Source organism: Corapipo altera, unplaced genomic scaffold (assembly GCF_003945725.1).
Source record: "Corapipo altera isolate COAL_440 unplaced genomic scaffold, ASM394572v1 169, whole genome shotgun sequence".
In the NCBI taxonomy this organism is placed as follows: domain Eukaryota; kingdom Metazoa; phylum Chordata; class Aves; order Passeriformes; family Pipridae; genus Corapipo; species Corapipo altera.
The window spans coordinates 2,462,415-2,479,146 of NW_020884946.1; the positions used below are offsets into that span (position 1 = coordinate 2,462,415).

At 53.9% G+C, this 16,732-nt stretch overlaps 2 protein-coding genes across 2 annotated transcripts in view; both read right to left on the reverse strand.

The window, feature by feature from the left end:
- Positions 1–352: 352 nt before the first annotated feature.
- On the reverse strand, positions 353–16,001 carry GPR137C (G protein-coupled receptor 137C). Its single transcript, XM_027662579.1, has 7 exons — positions 15,540–16,001; positions 8,108–8,151; positions 7,183–7,411; positions 4,599–4,748; positions 3,952–4,074; positions 3,731–3,846; positions 353–2,886 (listed from the first exon to the last, which is right to left on the reverse strand). The coding sequence occupies exons 1-7, from the start codon at positions 15,870–15,872 to the stop codon at positions 2,742–2,744; spliced, it is 1,140 nt and encodes a 379-aa protein (XP_027518380.1). The 5' UTR covers positions 15,873–16,001; the 3' UTR covers positions 353–2,741.
- A 161-nt stretch (positions 16,002–16,162) lies between these two features.
- LOC113956231 (maestro heat-like repeat-containing protein family member 1) overlaps positions 16,163–16,732 on the reverse strand; it is a 10,440-nt gene continuing 9,870 nt past the window's right edge. Inside the window, exon 14 of the mRNA XM_027662528.1 lies at positions 16,163–16,339. Within this exon, the coding sequence (XP_027518329.1) occupies positions 16,163–16,339 (177 nt within the window). The remainder of the gene's footprint in view (positions 16,340–16,732) is intronic.

Here is a 16,732-nt window from a genome sequence, read left to right on the forward strand (position 1 = left end):
GCCTTGGGGAGCCTGTTCAGTGCCTGACTACGCGCTGGGGGAAGAACCTTTTCCCAATATCCAGCCTCAACCTCCCCTGGCACAGCTTCATGCCCTTCCCTCGGGACACAGCATCCCTTTGGGCTGCAGCCAGAGAAACATCAGAGGATAAGGCTCTTTGTGACACCCCAAGCTCATCCCTCAGAGCCCATCCAGCAGCAGCTTTATGAGCTCCCAGCCCTGTCTCAGGAGAGCAGTTGGATGTGCCAGGTCCTGGCAGGGCACAGGGCACCACAGGGCCACGCCTGGAGCTGGATGGGTCACCCTGGGAGCAATCCCAGCATAGAAAGTCCTTTTTTTTTTTTTTTTTTTAATTTATTTCAACAGAGTAGTGCTTGGTTACAGTTTAGTGAAGAACAAATAGGTACATTCATTGGCCACAGCTCCTGGCGCAGCAGCTGCTGCCCGACTGCAAAGCCAAAACACTGTTAAACCATACCAAAAAGAAAAACAAAAACCAAAAAAAAAACCCAAAACAAACCCAAAAAAGAAAGTTTAATGAAAGGCAACTATGCATTAAAAAAGTCATTGTACTTCTCAGCTATAAATTACTTCAGTAAAACACGGGACCGGCCCCGGGAGGAGCGGCCGGATCGGAAACCACCGGACAAAGGAGTAAAACCCAAACGCTTTGCCAGTCGCTCAGGGGTCCATCAGCAACGAGACTCACTGCCCTGACCTGCCATCCCAAATCCAGGAAGATCGTAGTGTGGGTGTGTGCTTCAGTGCAATAGGAACAATGAGCCTGTAGCCCTTGGATTTTGTATTTTTTTTTTTCAACTATTCTTTTTTTTTTTTTTTTTTTAAATTTTTTTTTTTGCACTACACTCCTTTCCCTCCAAAGAAAAACTTAAAGTGCTCCTAGTGCTTTGGAATTTAAGCAAGAACAGGGGCCACGAGCTTCACTTACTGTCTTTGGTGACTTATGGGAGCAGAAGGAAGGGGGACACACCGGGCCCTTCATCAGCTTTGCCATAAGCCAAGCAGTGATTGAGATGGAGCGACCTGTTCCTGCCAGGAGACAGGTGAGCAGCCAGGGTGGAGCTCTGGGTCAGGTACTCAAGTGAGGGATGTGCTGAGAGTTGCCATCTTTGCCTTCTCCAAAAAGAAGCAGATCTTGCTGCTCTTTTTGGGCCAGGGAGAGTGAAGCAGGTGAGCAAGGAAGGGGCCAGCACAGACCACGCACAGGGACTGGGTGGGACAAGTGACATCGAGCCCAGCACAAGCAAGAGGTGAGGGGTGACCAGGCCACGCTGGTGAGGAGAGGCCGGGGCTGCCCCAGGGCTGGGGGTTCCCTCACACACAGCTCAGACACAGAGGCTGCCTCGGGGTCCCCCCGGCTCCCAGAGCATTGTCCCACCACAGCACTCCCTGCCCAGGGTCAGCCTGGGGTTTGAGCAGCACGAGGCAGGTTAAAAGCAGTTCCAGTGTGGGTTGGCACCAGTGGCCAGAGCAGCTCCCACTGGAGCAGGGCCTCCATCCAAAGCTGCTTCGCTCATCCCCACAGCAGGCTCAGGGACAAGCCAGGAATGACACCAAGCCTCATCTCCAAGAGCCCAGGCTGGGATCCAACTTGGCTACTTTGGTTAAGGAGAGACAGGGGAGCCTCTCCCTGCCGGATCCAGCACTCACACCCTGTGTACTCCAGTGGGAGGGCTCCAGGCCCTGGGGGGCAGAGCAAGGAGCCCAGGGATCAGATCCCTGTGATTTCTGCCCCTTCCCTCTGCAACAGCACACTCCACAGGCAGCCAGACACCTCCTGCACCTCAGTGGGGACCCACCAGTTCACATTCACTTCAGGTTAAAACTCTTGGTTATCTGCTAAATGCAATTTAATACTGAGGAGGACGAGGGGACCCCACTGTGGGTGACGAGGAGGGGGGAGCAGGGCTGCTCTCAGCACCCCCGGGGTCCAGCAGCCCTGGATTCACACACATTCCTGCACACACACTCCTGCTGAGCCAGCTCCAAGCTCTCCCAGAAGGGAAAAGCCAGCCCTCTCCCTCTGCCATCAGGTTGGTCACAATGCCAGTAGGAACAGACCTCCCCCTCAGCTCTGAGCCACAGGCCCAGGAGGGACAGGTCAGCAGCCACGTGGGACGAGGACCAGGAGTCAGAGCAAGACCCCCCTCAGCCCCGAGGCCTCACCCAGCCCTGCCAGGTGGGAATATGGCACAGAAAGCTTGAGCATCCAGCACAGGAGGCCCTGCCCGGACAGAGCTCCCGCTCCCAGCGAGTCAGGATGCAGAGTACTTCATGGAACACGCCTTTGCAGGAAGACAGTGCCTCTCCCAGCTATGGATGTGCAATTAAAAGAGTAACTAGAACAGTCTCAGGCCAAGCAGAGCCTGAGCAAGATTCGTTCCTTCCAAGTGTGCAGATAAAAGTGCAAATACGCATTTGATGTTTCTTTTCTAGTGAGGAAGCTCTGGTGCATTTAGCTGCCAACATCTTGAAGACCAGACCAAGAAAAAGCTTCCAGAGAGTTCAGCTTCACTTTGCTACATGGTACCTTTAAAGTCACAGTTCTCTTACTTACTGCCCGCAGCCTTCGGCTCAGTCCCGCGCGCAGCTGCGGCAGGTCGTGGAATGTTTGTGTCATGAGTTAGATGCTTCAGGGGAGGAGGAGGAGGAGGAGGAAAAGAGAAAACCAGGTTACAATCCTATACATGAATGCCACTCTGGGAATGGAGGGAGCCTCCTCAGTTCTGTGGGGCAGGGTATGAGCTGTGGTGGTTGCTCTCCGAGCCGCCGGCGGCGCAGAGCAAGGGCGCGCTGTCCGCGGGGGTCCCGCCGTCGTTCCCGGCCAGGGAGCCGTAGAAGCCTGAGCACTGAGGGGTGGCCAAGCTGGAGGGGAGACAGAAAACACACACATGGACTCTCTTAGAGTAATGAGTAATTTGGCTCCTCCAGTGCTAGGAGACTCCCAGCACTGATCAGGGTATCCGAATCTGCAGGTATAATATCTCCAAGGAGCCCGACTTTGATGAAAAAGTACAAGGAGAAGAGCACCAGGCCCTACAACACTCCTCAAGAGTCAGAACCTCTGAACTCCCCACAGCAAGTGAAGGATTTAGAAATGAAGTGGAAAGGAAATGTTCCAGGCTAGGCTGGATGGAGTTTGGAGCAACCTAGTCTAGTGGAAGGTGTCCCTGCCATGGTGGAACAGGATGGTTTTTAAGGTCCCTTCCAACCCAAACCAGTCTGTGATTCCATGACGAGAGGGGTGCCAGGTTTCCCTGTATGGTTTTGTTGCAGTTACCTGACTGTTCTCCCCCACACCAGGGGTTCCTGCAGGGCTTTGTCCCAGCTGGCTCCCAGAGATCATCTCCCCTCCCAGGGCTTCCCCACCTCTCGCTTTCCAGTGGAGAAACACCTCTGGAGATCATTTCAGAGCCCTCTGCCCACAGCTGAGAGAGGATCCTAGAAAGACCAGTCCTCCTGGATGAGGTCTCTGTAATCACTATGTATTTCTACCTGTGGGCACCATCCACATCCACCTCTGTGGTCACTTCTGCCTAATAAAAACAGCTCCTTGCGAGCTGCAGAAGGAACAAAACCTCAGTCAGAAGGCTCTCTATCCCATGCACCTTTCCCAAACTGCCTCTTCCACTGATTTTTTCCCCTCAGAGCAGAAGCAAGGAGCTCTGTCCTTCCCCACAGGGCAGCAGGATGGCAGCACAACACTCACCCTCCTTCTCTGGCCCCGAGCCGTGACAGGTCGTCGTCGCTGTCGTAGCGCCTCGGATTGTCAAAGAAATAGGCTCTGGAGCTGTAACTGTGGCTGTTCACCATCCCTGCTGGAGTCTGCCAAGGAGAATGGAGTTAGGCCAGAAGTAAAAACACACCTGACAGTCCTCCCAGGTGCCCTGGGGCTCCTCCCTGCACAGGGGTAACTTGCTCAGGCCCTACCAGGTTCTGGCTCAGCCTCTGAGCCCGGAAGAACAGCACCACGAAAGTCGTTGGCACCAGCTCCCAGAGGAAAAGGACCACTCCAAACACCACGTACTCCTCGCTGCTGACTTCCACGTGCACCTGTGGAACACAAACCAGAGGGGTCTATATGATCCCAGCCATCCACAGAGCTCCCAAAAGCTGGAACTGGGAATGCAGAGAAACCCTTCCGAAGGCAGGAGTCCCTAAGCCAGCGCAGTGCCCCTCACCTGGCTCCTGCTACTGGTTTTGCTGGGCTGGTTCTGTTCACGTGCTACCAGGGCACTGGGAGCTCGCTCCCCACACCAGTGACTCTCCCTCTCACACAGCCACGCCTGATTAAGCATTGCTTTTCTGCTCTAGTTGACTTGTCCCTCCTCTCCCTCAAAAGAAGAGATGCCAGGCTAAAAGGGAAGAGCACAACAGGGGAATCCTTCCTGGAAAGGGGAAGACTCAGGTTTGCTGGGTGGAGAGAGCAAGCAGGGCTTCTGGAGGTAGAAATCCAGCTCCTCTGGGGGTTCAGCTCTCCAGACACTCCCCCCCCCCAGTCCCTTTTCACCCTCCCAGGACGAGGAGTGACTGTCTTTCACTTTACTGGCTCTGGACTGGGGGTCACAGACACTCACCTTGTCTGAAAGGTTGTCCCAGCCATAGTTAAAAGGACCAGGAACATTGTCTGGAGATATGGCCACAGCTACCAGGTTATAGCAAGCCCTTGAGGAATACAGAAGAGCCACTACAGATCCCACAAGAACAGCCTGGCAGACAGATGTTCCCTAGAATAGGAAGAAATAAAAGAGCTTTAATATAGAGCTGTGATTTTCTTTCCCCCTTCACTTAAATTCACCAGAAGCTGTGCAGGCAAGAACGACCCAGAACATTTGTATGTTGTTGCTGAAATATTTAGAGCTGGTTAAGAGCTTTCTCATGTGATGAGTTCGTTCCAGGAACAGATCCACACAGCCAGTGTCACCTGGGAGCAGGGAAGATCTGAGGCACAGGAGTGTCACTGTCAGGATCTTATCAGTCACCTTCCAGCTGGTGGTCCAGGGAGATGCTACTCCACTCACTGCCTTCCCATGGGAGTCTCCACAAGGCCAACAAACAACCACTGGGAAAATCAACTGGCTGCTTCTATGCCCTGATCAAACAGCAGAAATGTTCACCCAGCCCATTCACTGCAGCAGCTCAGCACCCCAACATCACACACAGTGTTTGTTTAGGAAAGAAATCCAAATATTTGGGGTGGGCAGAAGGACCCAGTGCCTGAAACCCAGGAACTGAAGGGAGCCCACAGGAAACATGGAGAGAGACCACTTACAAGGGCCTGGAGTGACAGGATGAGGGGGAATGGCTTCCCACTGACAGAGAATAGCACTAGATTAGGTATTAGGAAGGAATTCTTCCCTGTGAGGGTAGAGAGGCCCTGGCACAGGTTGCCCAGAGAAGCTGTGGCTGCCCCTGGATCCCTGGAAGCGTCCAAGGCCAGGCTGGATGGGGCTTGGAGCAACCTGGGCTAGTGGAAGGTGTCCCTGCCCATGGCAGGGGGCTAGAACTGGATGATCTTTAAGGTCCCTTCCAACCCAAACCATTCTGGGATTTTACGACAAGCTAGGCTTTGCTAAATACACCCATGAAGCCCTTTAATAGCTACTGGGAGGCACCAAGTCAGTGGGTGGGCACATAAACACGTGCCAGCAGCTCACTTGCCTTTGTGTTTAAGCAGAGAATCTGCAGGGGAGGCTCATCTCACTGACCTGCTCCACATCCCAGCTGGGCTGTGCCAGCTCTATTTTCCTGGCTTTGGAGCTCAAGGCAGCAGCTTGAAAGAGTCAGCACAGAAGTGCTGCTAACAAAGTGATGGCCCCAAAGCCCAGGAACACATCCTGCTCTCACCCTTAGCTGAGCCCTTGGTGTCCAGGCCAGCACAACGAAAGGCTGCTGAAGCAAATCTCCAGCTCACAAGGACCACAGCACAGGATCTGGCTGCAGTCCAGCCTCCTTCCCATGGCTCCAGCCTTTCACCTTCAGTGGTGGAGGCAGCAGCCTCCAGCCTTGCTGGATGGCTTTGAGTCAGCAGGTTCCCAGCTGGAGTTCAGGAGGCAGGACAACCTTTCCAGGCATTTGTGTAGCACTTGTGCTCATCCCCACCCTTTTCCTGCAGCTCCTTCACACAGGAAATCAAGGGATGCCCCCAAGGCAGGGAAGGGAAGTGGGGACCTGTAGCAGCCAGGTTGAGTATCCAACTGGAGAACAGGCTTCCCTGGAGCACGTTGTACAAGAGCAGGGCCCCACAGGCAGCCTCAGGCATGGAAGGAGAGGAAGTTCCTGTGCTGGGTGAACTTGGCAAGTTAATCAGTGCCCAGAGCCAGTCAGAGCTGGATACCAGGCCCAGGCAGGCAGGGATGTGAGCAGGTTCTCAGCTTAGATGGCTCCTGTCTCACTGCAGCTGCAACTTACAGTTCACACGTCCTGGATTCTGGGAAACCAGCAATAGTCCTGGCTGCTTAAGATGTTTCCAGGCTCATCAGGAGCCTGCTGTCTGCCCTTCCCAGCAGGCCAGGTCCCCACCCTGGAATCCCTGCCTTTGACAGGGGTGATATGGCTTCCCAGAGGAAGAGGAGGCAGCTCAAGTGCACATTTAATTACAGCCTGCTGATGGCTCATCCACTCTCCTACCTGCTGGGAAAGGGCTGTGTGTGTTCAGACCTGTCCTTCTGCCTTGGGGCAGGACCTACAGCAACTTCTCCTCCCCTTCCAACATGCTCATCTCATCCAGGGCATCTGGACTGCTGGGGGGGGGAAGGATCCCCTTTGCAAAGAATTGTTGTGCACCTGCCACAGGCAACAACATGCTGCAAGTTTTACTGTCCTTAGTGATAATACACTGCCAAAACTGCATCTGCTGCTTTGGAGAACCCTCTCATCCAGGCAGACCCTACATTTTCTAAGCCTGAAGAGCACAGGCAGCTCATAAATCTCCCAAAGCTGCAGACAAGGTGTTCCCCTAAAACACACAGGGCAGATCATTCCCACGGCAGGAACATGAACTTTCTGGAGGGAAGAGTCCAAGAGCTGCCACCTCCTCTCTGGAAGGAATATTTGAGCAAGAGCAGCTCAGGTGCCACCACGCCCTGAGCGAGCACAGTCAGATCCACCTGAGAATCCAGCTGTGCAGTCCCAGGGGAAGCTCCCAGGGCATTCCCCTACCTTGGACTCGAGGTAGACGTTGGCTGAAGACATCTTTCCCAGCTTGCACATGCAGCCAGCCAGAGAGATGGCACAGAGGATGAAGAGGCTGTCGTTGACCAGGGCGCGGGCCAGGACCGTCCACCTCAGCTGGTTCTCGGGGACCTCCCCGTGGATCAACATTGCACAAGTCAAATTCACAACCAGGAAGAGGAGGCTGGTGAAGATGGAGCCCAGGTACAGCAGGACCCTGGAGGGATGGTGAGGGCGAGAAACGGAGTTTGAGTGAGGCGAGGCTTATTCTGCACCACCCTCCTGCCTCACCAGACCCTCCCAGCGCGCCCAGTGCTCTGCCTGCTGGGAAGATCAGGCATTCCAGCAACTTTCAGTGGTTGCACTGACAGCCCAAGCCTGCAGAGTGTTTGTTGGAGCTGCTCTCAGAACACATGAGCAGCGTAAGCAGTCATGAGTTACAAAGACTCATCTTCTGACAGTCAGGTTCTTATCTTGCAGATTTTAAGTGTTGCTCCAGCTCTGCATTAACTCCAGTCAATAAGCCATGAGTCATCACAACCACTGCAACTTCTCCACTGAAAGCCACTGGACCTCGCATTTCCCAATGTGGGTTTCCCTGGAAATGGTTAGGAAGCACCTGGGCTGCACAAATGTAGGTCTCACCTACTGCTCCTGCCTTATTCTGCAGGTCTTTTCTGGGGTGGGACAGCTCAGAATGACCTTGAGAGTTCATCTAGTTTGTTACTGGGGTGCTTGAGCTTCCTGGGCCCCCTTGAACCTCCCAGTCCAGCTCCAAGGCACAACACTGATCCTTTGCCCGAGCACAGGGATGGAATCAGCTCTGTTCAGCCTTTGGGGTCTGAACCTCCCACTCCCAGCACTGCAGTGAGTTCCCCCTTAAAGCCACGAAGGTCAGAACAGCATCACTTACTTGTACTTGTTGAATTCAGCTGCACATTTCACTTTGAATATGACCTGGAGGAAAGATTTGCACAGTGTTACTTCACATGACCTACGGTTTCTTTTAAGCTTGGTCAAGAGATAAACAGGGGAGCCAGAAACCAGTTGGACACCTCTAAGGACTCCAGATTATTTATCAGCACCAAGAACTGGTCTTTTTTTCCCCCCTTGTAAAAGTCCAGCCCAAATACAGGTGCCCATAATACCCCACACGTGACAAGGACTTTAACACTCCACCTTAAGGATCTCAAGGAAAGCAGGGAGTTTAGCACTTAATAGTCATTAAAATCCTTCAAAAATACATCTCCTTTGCCCACTGTTCTGGGCTGCTTATTTTAGGACCTCAACCACACTGGATTTCTATGTTAGAAAAGGCTGCCTGAGCTGCTGTGCTTCAGCAAGACAAATAGCTGATCTAAAATAGCCCTCTGGTCTATTTGATCATGGACCTGCAGGCTGGAAAAAGCACTTGGAACTCACAGCTCCTCCATCCTTATGATGTTTGTAGGACAAATTCACCTGAAAAGTAACTCCAGAGGTGGAAATTTGGAGCACACAGGGGCAGGATCTGAGCCTAAGGAATTAGGGATGGCTTAGGAAGGTGTTGACACTCCCAAGACAGAGCTCAGATGTGAGTTCCTGTTGCAAGGGGACAGGGAAGCAGTCCCCTGGTCAGGAAAACAGCAGGAAAACAACAGGGTTGTGTCCTGTGAAAAATGCAGCTCCAGGTACAGATCCCACCAGGAAGGATCCCAGGGCTGGGGTCGGTCACAGGCAAAGCCCATGTCCTGACTGGAGACTTGGAAGGAGCTTGGGAAGAGAAACATCCAGACAGATCCAGCACACCTGTATTTGTGGGATCACTGCACAGGTGTGGAGGTTCAGTTTCCCTTCTCCTCCCTTTCCCTGTCAGCTCCCAGACCGTGGCTGCAGTGAAGGATCACTCATTTCCTACAAGGCACCCTTGGTCAGCTTTTTTTCCTGCTGGGATTCCTTGGCTCCTGCCTTCCAGCCAGCACTGAGGCAGAAATGGCACACAGGCTTCAGGAATCAGGCTCCTGCCAAGAGGATTTCCAGAGACATTTCAGGATTCGAGGTTGTCTGATCCCCTGTAGTAGTTTCAAACATTTCAAAGGGCATCAGATGGTGCCAGTGACCCTCTTCCAAGAGCCAGTGCCAGTGCCTGGCTCCTCTCCCCCAGTCTGAGGGAGAATGAGCTCAAGCAGCACTTAGTGGGGAACAGGACACAGCTCTTCAGTAGAGATGGGGATCCATCCCTATGGATGTTCTCTATCCTGCTGTCTTGGCCTACACCAGCCCAGAGAAGAACAGAAGTGTGGCACAATCCACCCTGAGCCCCAAAACTCATCTGAGTTACACTAAACCTGTGCCTTGGAAGCACCATGTGGTGACTTGCAAACAGAAATATCCTTGAATCCTCCTTAGTTTGCCTGCAGGTTATGTTCAAGCACTTTGGGAGTGGCACAGGATCACTAAGGTTGAAAAAGCCTTCTAAAATCATCAAGTCCAACCATTTAATTCAGCATCACCTTGTTCACCACTAAACCATGTTGCCAAATGCCATATCCATGGTTTTTTTGAACTCTTCCAGGGATGGTGACTCCACCACTGCCCTGGACAGTCTGTTCCAATGCCTGACCACCCTTTCAGTGAAGAATTTTTTCCCAGTATCCAATCTAAACCTCCCCTGGTGCAACTTGAGGCTGTTTCCTCCTGCCCTGTCAAAACAGACATCAAGGACATTTCCAGCTGGGAAAATCTCTTGGTCCACCACCCATTTGGGCAGCACAGAAATCCATCTGAGGTATCTGTAAACACAGGCTCTGAACAGCACTGTAGAGTCCCTGGCTTGTATTCCAGCTGGGAATACTGCACTCTCAGCTGAGAACAGCCCCTCAGCCAAGCAGGGAAGTGCCACTGGCTAACAGGAAGATGCTGGATGTGCAGGACTCTCCCTAAACTCTCCCCCTACAGCTCCAGGGATTAAGGCACACAAAGCTGAGTCAGGGTTAAGAGTGCAACAGCAACTTGAGCCTCAGGCTTGGCCTGCTGCCATGAAAAGCAGAGGGAGACCACAGCTCCAGCATTAGACTTTTATTAGCCCCCAGCTAATTATTCCTACAACTTCAGGAAGAGGACAGGCATCACTGGGTTTGGTGTTTTCAATTATTAAGACTGATAACTTATCTGAAGGTTGCTTTTCCTTCCCAGGGACTGGGTCAGTAGGTGACACCAGTGTTTCTCTGGGTTCTCAGCCTTGAGACAAGCTTTGAGTCTCTCTGCACAGGACTCTGCTGCTTTCAGAGCCCAAGGACAGCTGAGGTAGAGGGTTCTGCTCTGAAGAATCCAGCGTGGAGAGCTCAGGAGCAGTCCTGTTCTCCAGAAGGAGAGGAAACACAGCCCCCTGCCCTCAAACAAGTGCTTTAGGCCAAGCTGGGAGCAGCAATCCTTGCAAACTGAACAGTTCCTTGGGATCTGAGCTGAGACCAGCCCAAGAAGTCAGGCCTGAAAATCAGGAGCAGTTTGGCAACACTCAGTTGCCTTTCCAGAGCCACAGATCCTTTGAGCACTTCACATCAGCCAGATTTGGGAAGAAGGGGAGGAGAATTACACACCCCAAAGTGCCCCCATGATGCTGGAGGCTTTTGGTTTTGGGGTGGGTGGATATATTACATAAAAGTGATTCCCTTGCTCTCAGCACGGCCCAGAAAGTGAACTTGCTAAGGATATGTTTGAGACACACACTCATCCTTAGAAGGTGCACTGGAGGTGTCACAGCTGCTAAGAGAAGGTGACAGATGTCAGATCCCACAGATTGCTCCAAGGATCACTTCCAGGACCTGAAAAGCCAGGATCTTAACCCCAGACACTGAAGCACTTCAGCTTGGTTTTGGTACAGCCATTCACATCAGATCCAAAAGATCCAGGAACTTATTGTCTGATGGAATCAAAATCTCTCTTGCTCCATAAAGAAACCATGAATTTGGGCTCCACAGATACAAGACATAACCATGCCCTGCCCTAACACAGCCCTCACTCAGCTGCAGGAGCATCCACAGACAGATCCCTTCCCTCACCAGTGAGATAATTGGAGCACAGCCCAGACTATTTTGGGATTACACCCCGTAACAAATGTTCAAACCCCCCCCCACCACTCAGAGGAAAAGCTGGAACTATCCATGAGGAGGATCTCTCACCATCCCCACCAATACTGAGATCACTCTCTGCCATCATGAACACAGGGTACAACTCGCTTGTTCCCTGATTTCCTGGAATAGCTGGTTGCCAGTGTGGACACCTGTTCATCTGGGAAACATGGGAATCATCAGCTATGGGATGAGGCAATCTGGAGTTTAAGTGACCCCTTACCAGCTGTCCCTCTGAGGCAGAGGGCACTGCCAGGTGTCTGCTACATGAGGAAGGTGCAAGAAAGGATGGAGGCTTTTCCAGTTTTCCAGCTGAGAAGAAAGGTACAGGACAGCAAAGACAAACATTTCCCTGGAAAGGTTGGATGCTCTTTCCAAGCATGTCTGCTCTAGTGCAATTAGAGCAGGAAGGGATGGAAGAGGCTGATGTCATCTAATCAGATGGAGCACTCAATAGAAACCCAGACTGTTGGAGGCTCTGGCCATCAGTCCCACCACTCCAGCATTCCTTACTCATCCCTGCACCAGTTGCTGATTCCCAGGAGAGCTGAGTGCTCAAGAAGGTCTTTGAAAGGGTCAAGATGGAGGTTGTGGCTACATTTCACAGAATCACTGAGGTCAGAAAAGACCTCTGAGATCATTGAGTCCCTCCTGTGCCCGATGCCCACCCTGTCCCCCAGCCCAGAGCACTGACTGCTTGGACACCTCCAGGGATGGGGACTCCACCACCTCCCTGGGCAGCCCCTGCCAATGTTTAACAACCCTTTCCAAGAAGAAATTCCTCCTGATGTCCAACCTGAACCTCCCCTGACACAACTTGAGGCCATTTCCTCTCCTCCTGTCCCTTGTTCCCTGTGAGCAGAGCCTGACCCCCCCCGGCTCCCCCCTCCTGTCAGGGGGTTGCAGAGCCAGAAGGTCCCCCCTGAGCCTCCTTTTCTCCAAGCTGAGCCCCCCCATCTCCCTCCATGTATTTCCATGTCCCAGGGAAAAGCAGGAACTGGCAGGCTCTTGGGAAGGGTGGCATTACTCAAGCTGATGTCTAGCTGGCAGCAGAGGAGCTATTCCAAAGGCAAGGCAAAGGAGCATCTTGTTTGGATACCTGAGACATTGAGGCAAGACTGGGAGTGGATCTGAGGAATTCTGACTTGATGTACTGTGAATTCCAGATTTCCAGGAAAGGACTCATTCTGGTACAAGCTGAAGCAGAAAGGAAGAGATGCTCCCAAGGTAAAGGCATTACACCTTTGATGTTCCAGATGGAAATAGTACCTGAAGGGAGCCTACAGGGGACTTAGGACATGGGCATGGAGTGATAGGACAACAGGGAATGGCTTCACACAGAGAGGGCAGGGTTAGATGGGATATTGGGAAGAAATTCTTGGCTGTGAGGGTGGGGAGGCCCTGGCACAAGTTGCCCAAAGAAGCTGTGGCTGCCCCATCTCTGGAAGCATTCAAGGCCAGGTTGGAGCAACCTGGGACAGTGGAAGGTGTCCCTGCCCATGGTACAGGTTTGGAATGAGATGAGCTTTAAGGTTCCTCCCAGTCCAAACCATTCTGGGATTCTATGAAAAAAAAAAAAATACACATCCCACATTCATTCTGCCAGGACTCTGCATCCCCTCAGGAATCTCAGGAGCCAGGAGGGGATAGGAAGAGGATAACCTCTCCCCACTGAAAGGAGAACACCAGGCAGTATAAGAATTTTGAATTTCAGCCCCAAAACAGCTTGGAGTGCCAAGTAATGCCAGTTCTCCATGGGTATCTGTTCCCTGGAGCTTCTTCCCCATCACCATTTAATCCTCAGCTTCTCCACAGCCTGAGGAGCTCCCTAAATCAAGCAAGATCAGCTCAAATAACAGCACAGGCCATGTTTTCTTCCACTGCTTCCACAGATGCCATTTCTCCAGCATCTCCACAAAGGAGGCACTGTGTAGAGAGACAATGAGCCAGGCCCTCAGCACAGCAGCAGCCTGTGTTTTTATCCGAGGACATCTCGGATCAGGATCCCACTCCCAGAGCAGAAGAAGCCCAGGGTCCTTCTGCTGGTCCTTCTAATTGCTACCAATTAGCCCTTAAAAACTGGGAATGGATGGGTACTTTCTGCTGGAAGTCACACCAGTAAACACACCAGTCATGTCTAGAGATGGGAGCCAGGAAAGCACCAAAGGCTTTCAGTCCATCCAGCTCCACTCTTTCTCCAAACCTCTGCAGCTTCACTACCACCACTGTGAGATCATCCAAAAACACCACACAGTGCTGGACTCCCCTTCTGGTTCCAACAGGGAAGTGTCAGACCCTCCCTGGAGCTGAGCATGCAGACCCACTTTCATAAGTCACTTTATCCTTCCCCACTCCAGATTCTGAGCTTTTATTTCCTCAGACAGGATTTCTCTTGGCTCTAGGTTTTGAAGGAGAAAGAAATGGGATATATGCAGAGTTCACTGAAAAACAGATATCGTGGGAGGAAGGGAAGTCTGGGAATCTGTTTGGATTTACTTTAAGGGAACCTTTAAACAAGCCCGGAGAGAGGCAAATCTGCTGTTGAGTCCAGTGACTGAGAGGAAAACAGAAATGCAACCACTTTGTGGAGCAGAGCACAGGATCCCTGCTTTTCAAAGGACACAAACCCCTCCTGGCTGGAGCAATTGGTAGGTCAGGCTGCCTTTAACAGACAAGATGGATTATGCACACTCTGCACCATTTGTTATCCTGCTGCCACTCAACCAACACCACATCCAACACCGACACCTTTGGCAACAGGCAGCTCACCCCTGGCTTCCAAGTGTTTATTCAGAGCAAGGAAAGGGGGGGGAAAAGAACTGAAAAAGCTGAACAACCCAATTGCTCCAAGTCTTCCATTATCATGTGAGCGCTGATGTCCTCGGGAAAATGAAATCATAACTCCCCTGGGTGACACATCGGAGCGACGGAGCGATTTCGCTGTGTGTTAGCGATTCCTTTGTGAGGCTGGAGAACAGCTGAGAGCTGCAGAGCAAAGAATCCCCACAACAACAACAAAGCTGGAAGGAAAAAGTGCTGCCTATTTATGAAACAAGTCACCAAACTGGGGAGGGCAGGCGAGCAAAAAAGGGCTGCTCGGGAGAAACTGGAGCAGAAACAAAATATTCAGAGGAGGGGAGGGGAGGGGAGAGACGAGGCTTTGAGAGATAAAGACAAGTGGACTCGGGGAAAGGAGGACAAAAATCACGGCACAAGTGATAGGAAGCCCAGAAAAGGAGGGATACACTCGGTGATAATAACAAGCAGCTCCACACTGTCCCAGCAGCGATGGTTTAGCTGGGAAGGGGCCCCCCTGTCCTGCCCCAGGCTTGTTGTCTGAAGGATCTCAGGGTTTTGTTTTGGTTTTTTGTTGGTTTTTTTTTTTTTTGTCTGACAACAAGCTGCAGAACAACAAGCCCAGTTCGCAGCGGAGCGATGGAGAGAAGGAGGGAGCGCAGCAACAATAGCAGAAGAGGCTCTGGCTGGTGACGTAATGGTTGGCATCACTCCAGGCCAGAGCAGCCCCTGCTGCTGCCACTTTCTGGTCCCCTTTGGAGAACGGGAATCAATTAAAAAAAGATGCAAAACAGTCTCCCCGCAAAGTGATCCCCCCCCCCCTGCAATGACTCTGGGTTGCAAAGAGGAAAATCCCACCTGGGGAGCAGGGCATGCCCCTGCACCCCTCAAATCCCAAATTCAGGGCATGAGCCTGTTTTTCCCCCCCCCCCCTCCCCGGGGTCTGCATTGAGGGCACAGCCCTACACCCCAACCCCCCGATGCTGGGATTCAGGGCACGCTTTTTGCTCACACCATCCCCCCCAAATTCCACCCCCCATCCCCCCTAAGGCTTGATTCAGGGCACAATTCCTGCATCCTCCCAGCCTGTACCGAAGTCTATACTGAGGGCTGCATTCAGGGCACAGTCCCTGTGCCTCCCCCCACGCCTGGATTCAGGGCGCATCCCTGCATCCCCCCCAAGCCTGGATTCAGGGCATATCCCTGCATCCCACCAGCCTTTCCCAAAGCCAACACTGAGGGCAGACCCCCGGCATTCCCTCCCACCCTCACCTGGACAGTCGCACCTCCATCCCCACCCCCCCGCTCCATCCCACCCCAGAGCCTTGGCTCCGGGGCACTCCAACTTTGGAGAGGCGGCTGAAGACCAGGTTCCAACCCCGGTGTCCTGCGGGACGGGGGTTTGCGAGGGAGGCTTTTCTTCCCCAAAGCAAAACTTACCTCGGCGAAGTAGAGGTTGAGGAGGCAGAGGCTGGAGAAGAGGAGGCAGCCGGGCAGGCAGTACAGGAGCCAGTGGGCGAAGGGCTGCTGGAGGCGGAGGGCCTGCAGGGAATTCTGCAGGTAGAAGGAGAACAGCGTGGTCCTGAGGGCTGCCCAGAGCAGGCAGAGGAAGAGGCAGAGCGTGTGGTAGCTCAGCCGCCGCTCGCGGTAGCAGAGAAGCAGCCAGAGCTGCAGGTAGGCGAAGAGGAAGAGCGCTCCGTAGAGCGCCGTGTGGAGCACGGTGAGCCCCAGCTCCACGGCGTAGGGCACGGCCGCCCCCTCAGCGACGGCCATGGGGCAGCGGGAGGCACCGACCCCCTCCGTGCCTTCCCTCAGCCCCGGCTGGACACCCCCATTAAATGGGAAGAGCCCCCCCCCCCCCCCCCGCACTCCTCCTGCTCCTCCTTCTCCTCCCGCCCGCCCGGCTGCGCCGCCCGCCCGCCCGCCACCAAACAACTCTCTGCCGGGGACACCCGGCTGAGCCCGCTGATTTGAGGGGCGGCGGCGCGCGCTCCCCATTGGCCGCCCGCCGGACACGCCCCTCGCCGCGCCCGCCCGCCGCGCCGGTTGGTCGGCGCCGCCCGTCAATCACCCGCGGGCCGCCCCCGCGGGGCCGCCGCTTTGCTTCTTGGGTTGGTGACGCCCGCCCGCGATCGATCCCGCCCTCCCGGAGGGGCGGCGGAAGGAGAGAGGGGTGAGAGTGGTGAGTGGGGCGGCGAGGGGAGAGAGGGGGGGGCGGTCGGGGAAGACAGGGGAGCGAACTGGCGGTGAGGGGAGAGAGGAGCCGTGACGGGATCGAGGAGCGGAGAGGGGACGGAGGGGTGAGGGGCGCGGTGCGGGCATCGCCGAGGTGCTCCCGGAGCTGTCTGGGGGGATCTGGGCACTCCCGCGGGCTGAGGGCGGTGCGGGGACATCCCCCACTGCAGGTCGGGTCTGTGGTACTCTGGGTGTTCCATCCCTGTTCCATCCCTGCGGGTGCAGGGAGAGCTCCGGGATCCCAGCAGGGACCCCGCTGCTCAGAGGTCCCGGCTCAGGGCGGACACCCTGGATACCAGGAGGTATCCCCGGCTCAGGGATCCCAGCGCCGGGCTGGCACAGACCCACCAGCGATGGGTTTGGCATCCCCAGGTTTTCCAGCCGTGCAGCCGAGCCAC